At 26.9% G+C, this 20,722-nt stretch overlaps 1 protein-coding gene across 1 annotated transcript; it reads left to right on the top strand.

Moving 5' to 3' along the window:
- Positions 1-7,196: 7,196 nt before the first annotated feature.
- LOC129972851 (centriole and centriolar satellite protein ofd1-like) lies at positions 7,197-20,326 on the top strand. Its single transcript, XM_056087149.1, has 7 exons — positions 7,197-7,730; positions 8,886-9,488; positions 10,395-10,540; positions 12,816-12,942; positions 13,676-13,873; positions 15,691-15,827; positions 18,575-20,326. Exons 1-7 carry the CDS (start codon positions 7,515-7,517, stop codon positions 20,250-20,252), a joined length of 3,105 nt encoding a protein of 1,034 aa, XP_055943124.1. The 5' UTR covers positions 7,197-7,514; the 3' UTR covers positions 20,253-20,326.
- Positions 20,327-20,722: the final 396 nt, after the last annotated feature.

Genomic DNA, 20,722 nt, shown 5'->3' with positions numbered 1-20,722 from the left:
TCCAAACTTCCGCACCACATCCGCGGGAGGACGTTTGGCTCCAACGGATTTGGCGTGCAACAGGTCCGCTTACACGACGGTTCTTCAATGGAATCAGGTCTCGAACCTGAAAACCTTTGGTTCTGAAGCCGAGGCCTTACCACCGGGTCATCATGGCCCCGTGGGATTTTTTGCAAATCTTTTATACGAATATACAATGTTTCTCCAGTCTTGAGGAAATTTGATACTAGTACTTAACAATATAAGTGGGAGATCATTATCCATTTTAAATGTCAGTAAAAAATTGAGTTAATTTGACAAAGTTTTGGTAATTTTAGTTATATTTTGCAAAAATATAATCTCATAAAAATATTTTTAGATTATCTTACAAAAATTTATATTTTTAATGGTATTTTCTTCATTTACGCATAATTTTGCTCTGATTTTTAAAATTTGATTTGATACACAATTCTGTAATAATGGCCTTATAGTAGCAATGATCCTTCAATCGCGTACGTTTACCAATGTTAAAATTAAGGTAAAAGATTGCTTTTTCTGAATACCTATTCCGAAGAAAAATTCCTACTTCAGCTTTTATTTCATTGCATATACCCTTTTTAATTTTTACAAACAGTGATCTGTAGTTCACTGATTCCATTAAATTCTTAATTCTCGGTTGTATTAAGTAACAGGGTAAGATTTTAAATAAATGCATTTGATAAAAGCTTATGGTGTTTGAACCTCAACTCGGCTTAGCTATATATTTGGCAATTTGGCGACAAAAATGAAGGCTCTGAAAAATGGAAGAATTATATATTAATCTCTTTTAAGAAACTGAAATATGGGATCATTTCTGGAGAATTCCATGTAGCATTACACACTGCCAAAAAACTTATAAAAACCGGAGACTCTGAGGGAAAATTATTCTTGCTCTAAAGTTGAGTCAGAAGAGCGAACTCTCTCATTGTGCATTCTATTACTGTTTTCCCAAACAGCTGTTTGCTTCATTAGTTTAGATACAGTAACTTTCCTTTTTAAAGTATCTCTAGGCCTATTTTGGGACGGACTTCGTCATTTTGAACCGCAGTCATATGACGATGATGACACCTGAGTTGGCACCCCCTCTCCAAACTTCCATACCACACCAGCGGGAGGACGTTTGACCCCGACGAATTTAACGTGCACCAGACCCTCTTATACAACACTTCTTCGCTGGAATCGAGTCGCAAACCTGAAACCCTCCGGTTTCGAAGCCGAGACCTTGTCACCAGGCCACCGCGGTCCCGCTGTCTGTTTCAATTGCAAGATTCTTTATGCTCACCTTATCTGTATTTTGCTGTTCATGCGCCGTTGGCATGAAGCGCTACTTTCAGTTAAATCAACATGTTCGAATTATTTTGCCATACTCTTTCCGAACACAGTGGTAAACTGTACCTTTCCTAAAGGTATAGTTTCAAAAGTGTATAAATAATCAGGATTTTTTCAACATGAAATTGATATTATTTCTAATACACAAGCTTTAAATTTATATATCAATAATGTCCGTTCAAATCTTAATATTGTAATTTTATTCAGAATCCATACGGTTAGATAAAAGCAAAATCCTACAGCGAGGGGAAACTCAATTCATCAATTAGTTATTTTATGGAAGTAATCTCTCTTATGCTCAAGATATATCTTCGTCTTATCTAAGTTAAAATTTTGTCATTCTTAATTTGAAATCCAGCCGAGCTTTCTTTTGTATGTGGATTTTTTTTTAAACAAAGTCATTAGTCATAAATTTGTTTGCGTTGACGTACTTAAATTCATTCATTTCTCTGTAGTAAGCAAAAATTTTACAACGAAATTCTGATTTCAAAATGTCTTTGATAAATTTAGGTGTTTTTTTTCATTTTTCTTAATATAAATCTTATAACATTTTTAACGTGTTTTCTGAAGACCATTGAATTGTTAATGTCTTTTAAAGATTTTAAGAGCAAATATCCATAATTTTTACATTCTTATTAAGATTTTTTTTAAAGATTCAATGCTTATAAATTTGTAATTCATGATTTATTTTTTGTATTTTAATGATTACTTATTGATATTTTTATTTACTTGACTAAATTTCGTTCTGAATCAAGTAGCATTCTAACTATGGTTTCTATAGAGTGCCTTTTTTTTTTTTGACAAATCAAAAAGTCTTATGCATTTTTAAAATAAAATATTTTTTTTTAATTGAAAAATACTTTGAAACCAAAGTAAGAAATTATTCATAGATTCATTAATTATAAATGACCATTTTTAACCCAGATTAAATTTATTAACCCAGCTTAAAGCTTTTTGTATTTCTTGGAGATACGTTATGTGATCAAAAATATTCTGGCTACTGCAATTTTGCGCATTTTTTCGATTTTTTCTTAAAAGGTTAGACGAACTGCCTGCGAATTTCATATGAAACTAAATCTCACAAGAAAATGATATTTACTCAAACCTTTTCATAGAAAGCTTGAAATGGCTTTTAAAAACTATTATCGACTTAGTTTGCTGTGAAAAGTATTCATATGTCATTTTATAAAAATAGAACTAAATTGTAGAAGGAAGACTCGTTTGGTTAAGTTCATCTGGGTTTTAGTAGTAGCAGCATTAGCGCTCTCTAAATACAATTGTATCTCTTTTAGTTTGATTCAGAAATATTTTTTTAGTTTGTTTTCAGAAATAGATTTTAATTTTAATTGAAATTTCATAATGCATATATTTTTGATTTTCTTATTGCTGCATTTGGCTGGAATGAAGCTGCATTTGTGCTTTCCACTATTTGCAAACTTTAAAAATATTTTTGCGATTATCTTTTTGAATTTGAACCTGAGATTCCGGGGTTTGGAGGTTAAGGAGATATTTCTTCATTGTATTAAATAAATAGAATTATGCAAAGGTCTAGAAAAGAATTTATTATAGTGCATGGCCCGACGCGCACTTTACCAAAGGTCACTGTGGATAGCTTTGTGCCAGGAGCATCCACGGAAAAAAGTTACTGGCACAGTTGTTTTGTTCGAAAAATCGTAAAATTTCAAAAAAATATCGAGTCTGCGGAAACAAAAAGTGTAAGGCCTGTCCATTAGTTGGTAAAGAACAAATTGATAATGAAATTTCAAACTTACAAATATTCTGTAAAAATGAAAATCTTATTTATCTCATAAATTGTATAGAATGTAATTTAAATTATATAGTTCAAACGAGCGCCGAGCTTAATTTAAGAATTAATAACCATAGATCAGCAATTAAAAACTTTATTAAAAGTGAAATTTTTGACTACGAACTATCGCACTTTCAATGCCATCATTTTAATAATATTAATTTCTACATTCTGGAAGATAATATTATGGACTTCAACAAAAGATTAGACATAGAAAATATTTATATTTGTATCTTAAAAATTTCGTTTTCTTATGGACTTAATAGTAAGTTAAATGAGGAGGGTTACGGGGATTTAAATAATGTCTGCATTTATAACAAATTTAACATTTTTAAAGATTTTCTAAATAAAGAAAACTATAGTAAAAGATTTTAAAGAAGTAAAGGTAAAGGTGGCAATTATCATATTATATTTGAGGAATTTCAGAATTATTGTAATCTGGATCATAATAGTGAAAACATTCAAAAAATTAGGAACTATTTTTTTTATCTTAGAAAAAATAAAATTAAATGGTTTATGAATAATAGATTTGGAGATCTAAAGTTTATAAATTCTTTCACTTAATTTATAATTCTTGATCTAATTAAATTTAAGCTTAATATTGGAAAAAGCGATTTATTATTTAAAAATAAAAATAATTTAAACAAAGAATTCTGCGTGGTAAGATTTTTGGATATTAACTTCGAAAACCAAAAATTGTGCATAACAGTAAAGTATTTTTTCCTCTAAAGGATAAAGCAATTGTTTCAATAGAATTTAGTTATACATCAACTTTAAGGAGACGAATTTGTAATTATAATTACTATAGCAAAAATTGAGATAAAATAAATAAAACAGATTGTAACTGTAACAAAGAAATCTATAAAGTTTATATAGATGCTGATAAAGGCCATATTATAACAGGGAATTTAGAAATGATTGATTCCAGCTCTTTAAGAGATTTAATGGAAAGGAGAACCAAATTTAGATTGAGAGAAAAAATAAATAATTAAAAAAATCTTAATTTCTATTGGATATTTTTATTTCTAAAATTTCTAAAAAATACCATTGGCTTCCGGAAGGTTTGGGAGAATGGAAAGTGAGAATTTTAGAGGAAATTAAGACAAAAATGAAAGTAGATAATTGCACAGCTAAAGAACGAGGGGTTTACTTTAATAAAATATTAAAAAAAGAAATAAAAAATTTTAAAGAGAAATATGTTATTACAGTAATAGATAAATTAGCAAATAATTTCTGTTTAATGTGCAAATATTATTATAGAGAACTATTAATTAATGAATATAACTCTAATGCAACTCACATTTTAATGAATAACGGGAAAAAGGAATTAGACAAAAAAAAAAAAAAAATGCTAGCTTTCGCGAAAAAAACTAAAATTAAGACTTGCTCTTTAAACTATTCTCATTTGTTCCCAACAGTGAAATTTCATAAAAAACCCATTAAAATTTAGATTCGTGACTTGTAGAACTGGCAGTTATAAATACTATAACATTTCTTTAAATACTTTTAAATTATTCTGAATAAAATTAAAGATGAAGATAACTTTATAATGAATAGTAACAAAAAAGTTTTGGATTTTCTAAAAGTTAACAAAATTAATAAACAATACTTATAATTTTGAGAATTTATACACTAATCTGCCACATGAAAAATTAATAATTAATGCCTCATAAAAAATAAATAATTTTCAAAAATTTAATTTTCTTACAATTTAATTGGATTAAAAGAGTTTGTAATAACAAAATTTCTTATATTGAAGCAACAAATAATCTCATTAAAAACTTAACTAATAATGAATTTCTCAGAAACTATTGTAATATAGAAGTTTTAATAAGAAAAGGATTGACTTCTTACTAATCTTTTGGCATAACTAAAAATAAACTTTCGGTTACATGTCAATTAACTCAATGGATTGCGCTGAGACCCTCCAATTATTTATTAATTTGAATGACAAAGTGTTTTTTTCCAGGGCAGTAATGTTTTTTTCTAGGGCAGTACCTGCTACTGGTATGGTCTTTCTTTTTTATTTCTATAATTGGTTGTGAATGTTCTTTTATAGTTTATATTATGTTGTTATAATTTTCGCTTAAATTGGAGATTGTAATTTATTGTTTTATTTTTGTAAAAAATGGTTTATCACTAAGGCCTCAATTTCAGGGGATTTTCGGGTCACGAGGGGTCAATATTGTTGGACAAAAGTCACACCAATCACAGAAAAAATCCCTTGTTTGAATCCCTGCTTGAAAGTGACCTCTGAGAAAGTCTTCAGGCCGGATTCTTAATTACTTCCTTTTTGATTCTATATTTATTTTGTTTGCTAATATTAACTTAGTATTTTTACTAATTTGGTTATATATATATATATATATATATATATATATATATATATATAATATAATATAATATAATTATATTTTTAACTCTAATTTCAATTTAATTAATTTCCAAAGTTTTATCTTAATTTAGCCCATAGTAAGTTCATTCTCTTATTTCGTGATCCAATTCCACTTACTCCACTTAATTAGTTCAAGAGAAGCTTTATAAAGCTGCCCAATCGGCTGAACGCCGACGTATTCACACGCTCAGCGCGAAGGGATAGAAAACTGTCCAGTAAGCACATTCTTTTTAAAGATCCCTGTGTTGACATGCGTCAGAAATTCCTATCAGAATCTTAATAATATATTAGCACTATGAAGAAATATTTTCTCTATACATACCTCATGTTATATAAGACGAGGGATAATTTATTTCGTTCCTTTTTTCCACTTCTGCTTTTGTGCTGTGCTGTGGCGGACATGCCATGTCCGCGCCTTCTTTCCCGAAGAATTAAAAAGAATTTAAAAATGTAAAAAGTCTTTTCACTGTCTTCAAAACTGCATTTATATATATATAATATAAATGTAGTTGCCAAAGTCTACCAGGTTCATAAAATTAATATTCATTTTAATATTTATTTAGTTAACTTTGTTTAACTATTATCACAATAGAGGTATAGTAAAAAAATGGCTACAGTAAAATTAAACTATAGAACATCCCGATTTGTTGCAATATTTCAAAGTGACGGAATTAATAAGTTACTAGCTAAAATCAACGATATCATAAGTTGTTAAGATTGAGGACTCTGTAAAGCACTGTTTTGCTAAATCCCTGAAATGGAAGGAATTCAGTAGATGAATATTGATAACGTATCTAAGGTTCATAAACATCCATATGAATCTTTGAAATCAGATCTGTGGTTGGAGCTAATGAAATAAATCTGTCGCGTTCTCCGTAGAGAATGTAAGATAAAGTTGGGTTTTCCCCCTCTGATTTGTTTTAGAAATGAGATTTGTGGAGAGTAGACAACTCTTGATCATATACCTAGGAGCTTTTGGTTTCATTCGAGGCAAAGTGGAGAAATCGAAACAGTGGCTTGAGCAGTGCGTTCATTTCATTCGTTTTATTTTTTTTAAAATTTTAATAACATATATATAAATATGATGAGATATATTAATAAAAGAAATCATGATAAATACCTTAGATGAGTTTTAAATTATTTTTGAAAGTAAGTTTCCAGTCATCATTTGAATTTGTATGATTGTAGCTAAAAATGCTTGATCGTTAAGGATTAAACATTTTTGTCCCCTTGACATTCAGCACATACCATAAAACAATCAGAAGAATAAAGAGGGTTTATTAACAACATCGAATTACATTTATTAATACTTTATTTTCCCAGGAAATGAGTTTATGGTGAAGCTTTATAAGTCAGATAACAGCTACGAGACATAAGTCATTTTTTTTGTCTTGTGGTCATGTTACTTGGCTACGAACCCAAACATTGCGAGTTCGGTCCTCGCTAGCGAAAATAGTTACAAGTTCTTATTATTTGTAAAATATAAATTAGATAATATTATGGATTGTAGATGGATTATTATTAGATATTAAGATTTCTTATGATTTAAATAAATTATTATTAGATATTAAGATTTTTTATGATTTGGATAAATTATAATATGAGAAGTTCTGAAACAGCTCAACAGGACATCTAACCGGAATGGATTTGTTTGTAAACTTAGTTTCATTCACACATTTCAGCCGCATTTGGTTTTGCTTTTAATTTAACGTGCTACAACATGCTGCGTTTATTATCTTTAAATTAGTATAATAATTTTTGTTATGAGTGACCTTTTAGAAAAATTTTGTAAAAATATTTTCTTTCTCAAAACAGATTGCAATTGTTTTTTATGCTCTGTGATAGATTGTTCAATTGATAAACAGTTAATAAAGGGTCTGGGACAGCATTAATTCATTATGAATTATATTTAATTATTTGCTTCTATAACTCTATCAGTTTACAGTTATTTTGGAGAGTTTAAAAATGTTTCGAAGACGAAGGACCAATAAAATGTTAAGTGCAGACGAATTAAAGACGAAACTTTATTCGCATTTAGATACAACTGGATCTCTTAATCGAATGCGTATTGAACTCAGAGAAAAATTAATCTCTGAACTTTTAAAAAAGACATCCCCCGCCGAAACTGCAGATGTCAGTGGAACTGTATATACCTTTGATCGAACAGTTTTGCCGTTGCAGGTAATTAAATTTATCTTGTACTTTATTTCTTATCATTTACTATTTTCGATTATGTTCCTTTTTTCATTACTTGTTTTCTGTGGAATCTATGTCAAACTTCATTAGGACCATGGTTCCACCTCTTGACATTTTACATCAATTGCAGAGTGTTGTGACAATGAAAAAAGATTTGTGTGTCTGATTAGTGATTGCTGAAATGCCAAATATAGTTTTGAGGTTCTAGAGTGAAGACAAATTGGAATTAAATATTTATTCTAAATATGTGTATTGATTCTAATTGAAAATGGATGGTTAAGTTCTAAGACTGTAAAGCCTGTTAAAATACAGATTTTTCTTTATCAGAAACACAAGCAATTTAAACTAATTATGGAAATGGCCTTATTTTAAATATATTATTAAGATGTGAAAAAAATGAATTATTTCTTATTCATTATTAATTTAATGCTTTGCTTCCATATATATATATATATTTACCTAAATCTTTTTCTTTTCTTGCATATTTAATCTGAGGATTTTCTGTCAAAATTCCAGTAATATAAATATATATTTTTTTAAAATTTGAATTAAAATAAGATCACATATGAAAAAGGCGTTATTGTTTTTTTTAACTTTGTATTTTGTCAGTTATCAACTATTTATATAAATAGTTGATAACTGACAAAATACAAATTAAATATTTAGATTAGTTGCAAAGAATTTTGTATAAGAAATAGTAATTAACATATGTCCATTCATTCTTCTGTGAATAGGCAACTTTATCGACATAATTAATTTGACATTCTATCTATCATCTGTCAAATCTACTGACAAAACTATTGAAAAATACAGTTAGTCAGTTATCTGTTATATTTCAAAATGAACTTGATTATAAGAGATTTGAAATTGTATTATAAACCTTTTGCTGGCATCATAAGATAGGATTTACTTATTTCGTTAGAAAATAAAATTTTAAATTTTAATCTTTTCTTCTTTAAAATATATGTTTGCTTCATATAATCTTTTGTACTTTAAATCTAAATCTATTCCCTGGAAAATTTAAGGCATATCTAGATCTATTACTTAATCAAATAAATAAATTATAATTTCATTAATAAAACAGAATTCTTAGTTATGATTTGTATTGGATTCTTAATATAAAAAATACTTTAATTTCAGATTAGCAATTGGCTGGTATATGATCATTTGCTGAGACAAGGCTACCAGTATGCTCTGTCCATCTTCGTCACTGAGGCAAATTTTCCAGCGCATCCTGAAAAACTCTTAGCAGCTTGTGATATATTGATTCTTTTGGGTTTAGATAGTTCTTCTTCGGAATACAAAAATATAAGCCAAATGTGTTCAACCGGCAATACTCATTTTACTCATTCCTTATTAGTTGCTGTAATTAAGTGCCTTTTTGACTTAACAACAAGGGAAGGTAGATTTTCAGAAACAAAAGAACAAAGTGAAACACAAGAGGAAAGTGGCCATAAAATAGTAGCACATGAAAGAAATTTGGATCCAGAATCATCCGAGTTGAAAGAATCTGATAAATTTCTTAAGCTAAAAAAGGAGTCTATAGATTTAAGTCTGCATGATCAGGTTTTATTTATAAAAGAAGAAAAAGAGAAAGAAGTTCAGCAGTTACGACATAAATTGTTACAAGAATTAGATCGTTTACATGCTCAGGAACGTCAACAGCAGTTAGAAATTGAACAGCTGAAGAGTGAGCTCCGAAGAGAAAAAAATGATTTGTTTAGTGAGAATGAAAAATTAAGAGTAAGTATCTGTTAAAGAATATTTTTTATATTAAAAAAAAAAGATTTATATTCATTTGGAGAAGTAGATTTTAATTTTTATACATTCATTTATTTATCCAATTGTAAGCAATATAATTATTGTGATCTAATTTTAAATGTTTTGTGCTTATTAAAATTTTAAAAAGCTGTAATTGTTCAAAATAAAATCCATATGTTGATTTTATTTTAAAATCAAATGTGCTGTGTATTTCATATATAATTTCTTTCCCCCCCCCAAAAAAAAAATCTTTTGAAGGAGTTATTATTTTTGGGCTGGGAGAATGGAGACTGTTGTTAAATTGAAGCAGAAAACATTAAATGGAACAATAAGAAGCGTAAACTGTGTTTTTAAACTACTTTTGACTAGTGATTTTATAGCAATGCTTATAATATTTCTTTTAAATTGTGTCAACCAATTACTTCATTGACAGTGCGTGATAAAATGAAAGGTAGAACTAGCATTAGGCAATAGCAACAGTTTTAAGGAAATCTCCTTGCACATGTACTAATTTGATGTAAATTCAAGTGAAAAGTCCTTAATTGCAGTCTTCTGAAGAACACCCTTCAGATGTCTCTCCATCAATATATTTATGTTATGTGTTACTGCTGGTGTATTAAAAAAAAATTAAGATATTTCTATGTAAAATCATTTATTTACATTCCTGTTAGTAAACAATATAGAATTTCCTTCATATATATTTATTTTGATTTCTTCCTGTCACTTGTACTCTTTCACTTCTTATAAAATTTATGTTGCTAATTTTTTAAAAAGTAAGAAGTTTTATTATGTTAAAAAAAAGAAAATATTTCCAATTTGAAACATTTAATTCAATAGAATATCTTATTTCTAAGAAATGACTAAATTTTTTTTGTATTTTCTTTCTAGCAAAAAGAGTTTCTTATGGACAAAGAATATGAATATAAACTCGAACAGAAAATAAGAGAACTTGAAACAGATTTTATTGCTAAAATACATGCGAAGGAGAAAGAGCTAGATATTTTTCAACAAAAATTACATGAAAAAGAACAAAAGTAACTTATTCTTAAATATATGTGTTTGATTTTATAAAGCTCATTTTTATGGACACATTTTTACATACATATGCATGGAAAAATTACTAATTCAATCTCGAAAATAAATAAATTGTTGTGCAAATAGTATATATATATTGTTTTATACATTTTTTATTCTTTATATTATTTTTATTAATTTATACTTTCTTATTGTTGTTAGATTATAAATATGTGTATTAGAATTCTGGTGAATGAAAATTCATTCCTATTGCTTCCTATTTAAACAAGTTCAGATCATGAACATGTAGTATATGATGATATACCATTTTTTGGAATAAGGCATTTTGTTGTAAATTTTTGCTTCACATCCATAGGGATACTAGAAGTACCAATATCAATCCAAAATATTCTTATTGAGTGTAGCACTTGAAATCTTCCAATCTTTAATTCTTATATAGTTAAACTCATTTAACAAAAATTATTTAATGCATTCTAATAATTGTTATATATTCAAGATATAATATATATTGTTTGAATATATATTCATATATATTCAAACAAATTTTTAATAATGTAATTTATTATTTATAATACATGCATTGTTATTAGAAAATCTTCTAAGGACATTTATTTTTGCCTGCATTTACAAAATTTGATGAAAATCTGACACAGCATTATTGTTTAAATGCATTTGTAATGTGTATTGCTACTGCCTTATTTGGGTGAAACATAGATTGGAACAGTTGCCATGTTTTTTGTATCTTTTTTTACTTCAGTGAAAGGTTGATCTTATATTGAAGCAGTGTATCCTCCATTCCTACTTTGCTCTTCTGACTGGGACCCAGAATGCATTTACTAACTATGTTTGTATTTGTGCTCTCATGTTATTGAAATATTTCTTCTTCATATTATAAAACGAAGCTGTTGTGCTTACCAAAGAGTCTCACGTTTTTTAAAGCTTTAATTAACTGTATATTTTAAAATTCTATTTTTAATTTTTTTTAAAAAACTGGTCAACAAACAAGAGTTAAACACATTCTGATAACTGAGATACAAGATAAACACTGAGCATCTTATATGCAATTGTTTATACCATTGAACCTTGGGGCAGGATTTATAAATAACATACACATTTTCATTAGCTTTTTTAAATTAAACTAAAATAAATAATTTCCATAAGTTTCAAATATGTTGAATTGTGAAATTTATCTCAAGAGCTTATTATAAGAAGGACCTAATAATATGAGCTATCAAAGATCATGAAATATCTAAGTCCATCACTACATCCTGCCTTATCTACTCAGTAGAAATGGTAATCAGAAATATATATTCATAAATATTGATTTGTAGTTTAAATTTTAAAAATTATTGAACTTATTTCCCATTAATAACCATTTTGCTATTTAAAAATGCATTACTTAGAATTCTATAGAATAGCATTTCTTCTTTGTTCTTACTATTATAAAATTTTGTTGAATGAATAATTTTGCACTTTACTATTTTAGATTGTTGTGATTTCTTTGAAATGTCTATTGTGTTTCAGTCAGTTGTTCAGGAAAGAATATCTTTTTCTTTAAACTTAAAAATGCTATAAATGATATTTATTTAAATGATATCATGTAAATATTCTATATTCAGTCTTGCTCATCATAAAAGCTTATCAATTTAAATAATCTATAAAGAAGTTATACTTTATTATGCAATAATTGTATTTGTAGAATATCAATAAATTTTATTTTGATATTAAATCATTACAGTCTACAACCCAACAGTGAAATGTAAAGTATATTATCTGACAATAAAGTAATAAATGTATAATATTTATTACTTTGTAATCAATATATATGGTTTGTAAAGTATACAAAAATTGTTAGTGTGGCAAAAATTGTTACTGAAGAAGGCAATTTTTGTTTTGATATCTTTGTTTCATTCTAAATAAGGCTAACATATTATCATCATTGTACAGTTATTTAAAAAATTTTGTTATTTTTTGTTGGTTTGGCTATTTTGTCTGTCCTGCATATATGTCATAAAATTAAATTTTTGTGCAGGTACTTCTAAAATAAGTGCATATTTACAAAATTCAGTAATTTTATGAAATGAAATATGTAGTTACTTTTATACTTTACTGTGTTAAACATTTGACCTTGTCTAATTGGCATGCATTATGATGCATTTTAAGTTAAAAGAAAATAATTTTTTTAAAAAATACATGTGTTTTGATAGAATTGAAAAGTAAACTAAAGTAGAAAATGTTTTCTTTTCTTTATACAATTTTTAAATTTGTTTTTAGGTTAACTCTCCTCGAGATGAATATATCAAATCAGAAGGAAAGTTACATTTCTTTAAAAAAAGAATTGGAAGATATGAAGCAGATACACACAATTCTCCAAACTAAATATTCAAATCTTTTAGATGAAGTAAGAGCTCTCTTTTCATTACTAAGACTTTCTAGTTTTAGAATATAAATCTCTTATGTTTTCCTAATATCAAAGTTATGCAGTTATAAATAAAGTACATCAAAAGTTTTTGATATAATACAGATAAATTCATTTATGTGTTCATTAAAATGTAATTTTGTTTAAATTGAAATATAAACTTATATTAATATCTATATAGTTTTCAAAATGAAGAATTTTATCCAATTTTATGAACTTTATCAACTACTGTGTATCTGTTTAGTTTTTACATAAAGGCAATTTTCACTCTGTACGAAAAATTAGTGATATCAATAACATTAATCCATAGATGTTATCAATAGCACATACATCTCTAAATGAAGCAATAAGAAGGAATGATAATGAAAACATAATTTTAATTTAGTTCTCTTGTATTTTAGAATATCACATTCTTTTTTTTTATGATAAAAATATAACCTATTGGGGGGGGGTAGCTAAAACAAGCCTAAATACTTGTAAAGCATGAAATTATTATTAAAAGATTTTTCCTTGTTTATTTATTATTTGCAAGTATCCTAATTAACAGAATTTTGATCATTATTGGTTATTATTTTATAAAAAATTTATTATTAAAGGAGTTTTTCTTAACTATTTATTGTTTGAAAGCATTTCAATTGACTGAATTTTATTTATTATTTGTTATTATTAATGCATTTTTCCTTAATTGGAAGATTTTAACATTTATTTTTAACAGAACACCAGTCTTCTGAAGAAATTTGAATCCATGTCTGACTATGCAGTATTAAAAGGCGATTTAGAAACAAAGTCAAAAGAATTAAAAAATTTGCAGCAAGAGTTTGAAGAATATCATAAACAGGCTGAAAAAGGAAAAGAGTCTTTGCATGAAAATTTACAAAAACTTGATACAAAATTGCGGATTAAAGAAACCGAGGTAAAAAAAGGTTATTTTAAATTTTGAATATCTTGATGGATTGAATTATTGAATGACTATTGATTCATAAGAACATATTTCTCATAAAGAATTTAATCTTAGATCTTGACATGCATTAGGTGTCTGCTTATAAGTTTTGATACAGGTGGTTTCAGGTTTAATTTCTTCAAATATCTGGCATATTTATTGACATAATACATGTTAAATATGTTACATTCAAATGTATTTGACCTATTGTAGAATGAAAATTTGTAGAAAAAGCCAATATCAGATAGCCTGATTATCTGTTGATTGCTCAAACTTATGTTTATTCCAGTTCATAGTTTTAAAATTAAATCTTAATCTAAATAAACTGAATCATTTACATAGTGCCATAAACTTGTTTTCTTTTCCTTTTAAATTATTTTCAAAATAGTCGTGACAACACCCTAAATAATGATACTACTTTTTGCAATTTTTGAGAAAATTGATTTTAGATCAATTTTAAATTGATGTACAGTTATTGTAATTATTTTAAACAAGGGTATATTTATGTTCATTTTGTGTTTAGTACAAGATTTGTTAATTGGAACTTTAATATTTTATTATATTATAAAAAAAAGAAGGAACAGATCTTATTTCCTTCTTAACACCCATAGTTAAATATCATAAAACTGCAGAATTATAACAGAGCTGTTCCAAATCATTTATTCTTTTGGCATTACAAGAAAAACTAAACTAAATCTTATAGGAGTCCATAAGACATGTAAGCTTTGCGGAGCCCATACCTCTACCTGATTTCCAAGACCAGTTCTTGAAGATATTTTTGAATGATTTTAATTAAATCGATTTATAAAAAAATTTTAAATATAAAATTAAACTGAAAAACTTGCCTGTAAGAAAATTCTATATATAAAAATACTATAATTTGAATTCAATAATAATTTTAAACAAAATGAAAAAAAAAAAAAAAAAAATAAAAATAGTAAAGTTTTTACTCAGTTTTAATATTTTTATGAAATTTAAATGGTTTTTTGTTCTATTAATGCATTTCAACCCCTGACTGTCAGAAATAAATAAAATCAAAAAATTAATTTTTCTTTTAGAATATTTTAGTGAATTTTAAGTAAGTTAGCTTATAATTATTTTACATATGGATAATGCGAGCCTAGCAATTTTTTAAGGAATGTGTTCAGACTACTCAGTCAAACTCAAATAATATCTTTATACTTAGAACCAATCAATATATATATCCCCCCACACGTTATTCTGCCATTTGTAGCATAATTGTCTACTATAAAATGTGTCTTAAAATATTTTTAAAAATAATTATTTGACATAAAATTAAATTAAATTATTTGAATGTCATGTGAAATATGTTTTGTAAATTTATTACTATGAGAGAAAGAGATTTTTTTGTACTGAAGTACCATTAAATGTATCCAATAAATTATTTTTATCTTTATCCCTATCTTTCTAAATGCCAATAATAGATGTTACATTAAAAATATATCAGATTAATCAATTCAAAGAAAATTTTATAATTTTTAATAAAATGCACTTTATTTACTAAAAGTGATAATTATTTTTCATTAATATATTTATTATAAATCTATTATTTCCATATTTTTTGTTAATTTGTTATTTTCAAAATAAAAATATACTATAAATATTATTACACATTTTCCTAAAATATCTATTTTTAAGCTCTATAAAATTTGATGCATTTCTATTTCCTCATTTAATTGATTTGCAAGGAAATAGTATGGAATGAATTATAAGTTATGATGTAAAATATGTTGATGTTTGCATACTTACTAATTGTTTTTTTTTAATAGTTAGTAGAAACTCAAAGACAATTGAATTTAGCTCGAGATACCTTGCATATTGAAGAAGCTGTATGGCACAAAGAAAGGAGGAAATTAGAACAAGAAGTAATTTCATCTAGAGAAATGTATCAAACTTTAATACAGAGGTTTGTAATGTAATACTTTGAATCCAACATTTTTGTGGTCTGAAAAAAGAAAACTGACATTTGATACTGTATGAAAACAATTAAATTTAGTATTTTATATTCTATCACCTATCCCATATGTGACCAGTTGATTTACCCATTTTTATAATTTAAGCCAATTGTTTAAAAAATTGTCATTAAAATAAGAAAACCTTTACAAATATATCTATTAGATATATAATTTAGATATTTTAATAGATATTTTTAAATATCTATATTTTTAAAAATTTTTGTTTACATTTTCGTTTTGTCCTTTTAATGTGTTTTCTTAAAATGTGTGGAATGTTAGTTAGCTTAAATTTGAAATCAGATTAAAAAATATTGTTTAAACCATTATACAAAATTCAATTCATAGCCATCATTTTATAACACATTAAATGTATTTTATGTGATAATCATTTTACTTAATATAATTAAAATTAAATTTAAAAATAAATAAACAAATCTTTCTTTATAAACCATATACGTTGTCTGGATCCCTCTCATCTCCCTTACATAGTCCTATACATTATTTTTCTCTTCCCTTTCCTTAGGAGAATACAAAATACTGCAATTCAGTATTTTGTACAATGATCTTCATTGAAAATGTTCAAAATGTTGCACAGTGCTTAAACTTATGTAATTTAAAAGATAAATCTGTGTGTTTTAAAACGGTGTGAAAATCATTTTTATTTCATAATACTTTCAGATATTATTCGTGAAATAAATGGGAAAAGGTAACAACACTTTGTTTGATTTTTAAGTAGTTAAAATTAAACTTACTTTTTTATAATTACAAGAGATATTTATGCTGCTGTTGTAATTTTCCATGTTCTCATAATTTATCATGCCTTTGCTTTTTCTTTTTGATTCACAGTTTACAATCTGAAGAACTGTTTTGAGTCCTCCTGTTCTCTAAATTACCGACTGGCAGAGGACTTGTTCTAATCTTGTGCAGTATATATTATTAAATAGTATAAAAAAGTAGTTTAGATTCAAAATTAATGTACTATAATATTTATAATCAGGAGTTATCTTTAGGATAGCAATTTTAATAAAAAACAGTTTATATAAGGTTGCTCTTTTTCATCAACATTATTATTCAACAAGTTGCCTTTGGCAACTAGTTGGTTCACCCAAAATACTGGTTATTTTTAAGTTCAATAAAATTCCTAAGACATATTTATCTAATGCCCATGATTTGGTCTAATTGTCAGACATTAAAGCCATGTTATTTTAATTGTCTTATGTTCTAATCATTATTTATTTAGGCAAATCCCATGACATCATAGAGCCATTAAAAGCATGAATGTGCAATACATCCATTTTCTAAGTTTTGCCATATTATAACCTTCTTTCTTATTGCTTATCCAAACTACACTTATATTAAACGGAATCCTTCTTCCTTAGTTTTCAACATTGGAAGGAAATCACAAAATTCAGTATTTGAAAATGAATGGAAAATAAAAGTGGTTTGAATGTCAGAGCTATTGTAGGAAAACCAAAAATATTTTTAAAAAATTTCCTAAATTCTGGAGTTGACATGACTATTAAATTGGCATAATTAAAAATACAGTAATTTTTTTTGAAAGTTATTACAAAAAATCCCCAAAATTCTGCTTCATTTGTAATTAAATAAAATTCTTAAAAAATCGTTCTGTATGGCACAATTTTATACTCTGGTTGTCCTAAATTTTGTCGCTACAAATAAAACGGTTGGTCTTCAACGTCACTCATGTTCACCTTTATTATTAGTGGGGATACTGAGAAATGTTTTACATTGGCTTGCCATCCTTTATGTTAGATTTAAGATTTTTATGAATTTTGTTATTTGGGAAACATTTAAGAAGTTGCCTCTTAACATTTGAACTTTTTTCAACCAAAGGAACCGTATTTAGGAAATAGCTTTGAAACATAAATAGCTTTTGGTTGGTTTGGTTCTTTGTTTTGGCTATTTTAAAGTAGTGCTTAATACCTTCATTTTCATCTATAGCATTATTTTTTGAATTTATTAAATTTTCCATACGAGAGTTTATTTGCATTGTGCTGTGTACATTTTTGTAAATGGATGTCTGTACTTGAATCATTTCAAAGTTGGACATAATATAAAGTTCCAAATAATCATATTTTTAACAAAATAAGGCTTATTTTCCATAGCAAATAAACAAATTTTGTTTCTGTGCAAAACTTAGCCTAAATGAAATTAAAATTAAAGCATTCTTTTATATAATCTCTAAAAAAATAACTGTAAAGGAGCATTAAATATATTTTATGTTTGTATTTATTAATAACATTTCTTCAGCTGTAAAAAAATAAGAATCAATTGTAACACTTTTCATCATTAATCTCCATAATGTTTTGCATAGTAAATAATTTCAATTTTTGCTAATATAATTATCTATTTTTAGTGGAATCATGATTAATTAATCTTTAAAACCTTGTATTATGTTTTTCAGTGAATAATATTAAAAGAATTCCATATTCACAAGTTAAAATAGTAATCAAAATGTTAGAAGACAAATTAAAGCAGTATTTTTATGAGTCCATACAAAAATATCTTGGGCATATCAGATAAATGGGTTTTATAAAAAGTAAATCTCTAATGCGAAATTTTATGTGTAGTTTTAAGCAATTTTACACTGGATTATCAAAATAGTTTTATTTAATATTATAATTTTATTCAATAAATACTTATACTTTTTCATAGAGAATGTATCTTTTTTTTATAGAATTGAAGAGCAGAAGGAAGATATACAAGCTTTACATCGCACAATCCACATACTCCATTATCAACTCTCGGACAAAAGTGCTAGAAACACAGCAAGAGTTGAACCAATCATATCAAATAAATCATCATTTAAAGTACCTGACATATCAAGAAAAGAACCTGATTTTTTTAGAATGAATAGAGGAACTGATAATTCTCCCACAAAATATCGACAGAAATCTTTAAAATTTATTGAAGAGGCTAAAGACCGAATAAGTAAGCTTCAACAAGAAGCTGATGCTTTACAGTATAAAAGTTCTGTTGTGTATAGTTCTGCACCAAAAGCGACCCCTCATGCCACTTCCAATCCATTGCAATTGAATTTAACTGAACAGAGATTACAACCATCTACCTATCGTTCAATAAAACCATTTGTTTCCGAAATGCCTTTTCCTAGTTTTGAAAATTTGATTCGTAATGAATTACCAACTTTAGATTTAAGTTTTCCTACTCACAATAAGAACCATTTAGCATATTCATATACGAATGCTTATAAATCTGAATCATCTGTTAGTGCACATGCAACTGCAGATGATAGGAAGCTATCTGATGATTTGAATAAGAGCTTAAAACATTCTCAAAATGTGAGTGAAAATTTAAATGCATCTTTCACTCTTTCTTCTGATATTTCTTCATCAAAAAAGAATCACCAGAAGATAAACAATGGACTTTTTAAAGTGGACAGAGAAAGTGAAGCAACTAAACAATATGATTTAAATAAAAGTAATAATTCTCAAATGCTACCTATTGAATCAGATTTGAAAGAATCTTCATCAAACAACACAAATATCTCAGTAACTGTGCCTTCTAACGTTCAAGAAAATGAAAATTATGTAATAAAAAACGATGGCAATAAACTATCAGAAAAATATGGCGAGAACATTCAAAATTTGCCAAAAGTTTCTTTACAAGAAATTGCAGTTCCAACTCATGATAGACCTTTGATTAAAAACTTAAATGAAGGTAAAGAAAGTAAAGCAGATGTGCCTGTAGAAATAGTGAAGGAAAACAAAGTCTCAGAATCTGATGTTGAAAAATCAATATCAGGATTTCAGCAGGTAACTGAAACTCCACTTATAATTGATCTTGATGCAGCGTGGAAAAGAAAATCTTCTTTGAAGTCATCCACTCTAACTTCTCCTTTTAGTAAACTACCAATAGAAATAACATCTAAGGAAATCACTCAAGCAGAGTCTAGTCAACTTCAAAATGTGGAGCATGATCTTTTTGTAAGCTCCTCCAGCAAAAGCAACTTGTGTGAAAATTTTAATGTTGATTTGAGTCATGTAGGGGGACAGCAGAGTATAGAACAACAAAGAAATCATCAAGAATCAAAGGGTGGAGATTCTGAAAATTCTAAAGAAATCGAGTTCTATCATAGAATAGAACCACAAAATAATAGTGAAGTTAAGAAATTGCAAGAAATTGAGCCTCAAGGGCTTACTGAAAGGGCTTTCCCTGAAGAAGCAGGAACTGTCAGTGCTGACATATCAAAATCTATAGATTCGGCTGATGCACAGAAAAAGGCCTTAAATGATCAAAAACCGGTTCATGAAGATTCTCTAAGTGAGCTTAGTGAAATCCATTTGTCTTGTGGAAGTGAACAAGAGCAGCAGAAAGAAGATTCTGATAATTGGTAAGACAATATGTTTTATTTAACGAATTAACATATAAACTGTTAAAATTTCCTCCAAATAATATTATTTAAATTTTGACTACATATGTAATTATATTTTATTAAAATGAATTATGAAATCATTTTTGTGTGCATAACTTTTTTAAAATATTACTTTCTTTAGTTAATTAAAACTTATAATCGAAATGTACTTCCCATCCCCACCCCTGAATTACAGGACTTATTATATAAATTAAATTTGGTTATCACTTTTTGTAGCTTTTAACTTTACAGAAAAGAAATATAGAATTTTTATCTTTGTTTCTGGACGAGCACAATGTATAATATTAGAAGAAATGAAATTGTAGCCTAGCTGAATGCTCCATTATGTGTGATGGATTACTGATGAGAGAAAGTATAAATAATAATTCATTTCTTATAACTACTTGAGAAAGGGGTAAATCTTTCTCTGTCTCTGCATTAAGTGTTTTAATC

Source organism: Argiope bruennichi, chromosome 6 (genome assembly GCF_947563725.1).
Source record: "Argiope bruennichi chromosome 6, qqArgBrue1.1, whole genome shotgun sequence".
Taxonomy (NCBI): domain Eukaryota; kingdom Metazoa; phylum Arthropoda; class Arachnida; order Araneae; family Araneidae; genus Argiope; species Argiope bruennichi.
The sequence above is the reverse complement of the archived record's forward strand: the minus strand, read 5'-3'. Positions and strand labels throughout refer to the sequence as shown.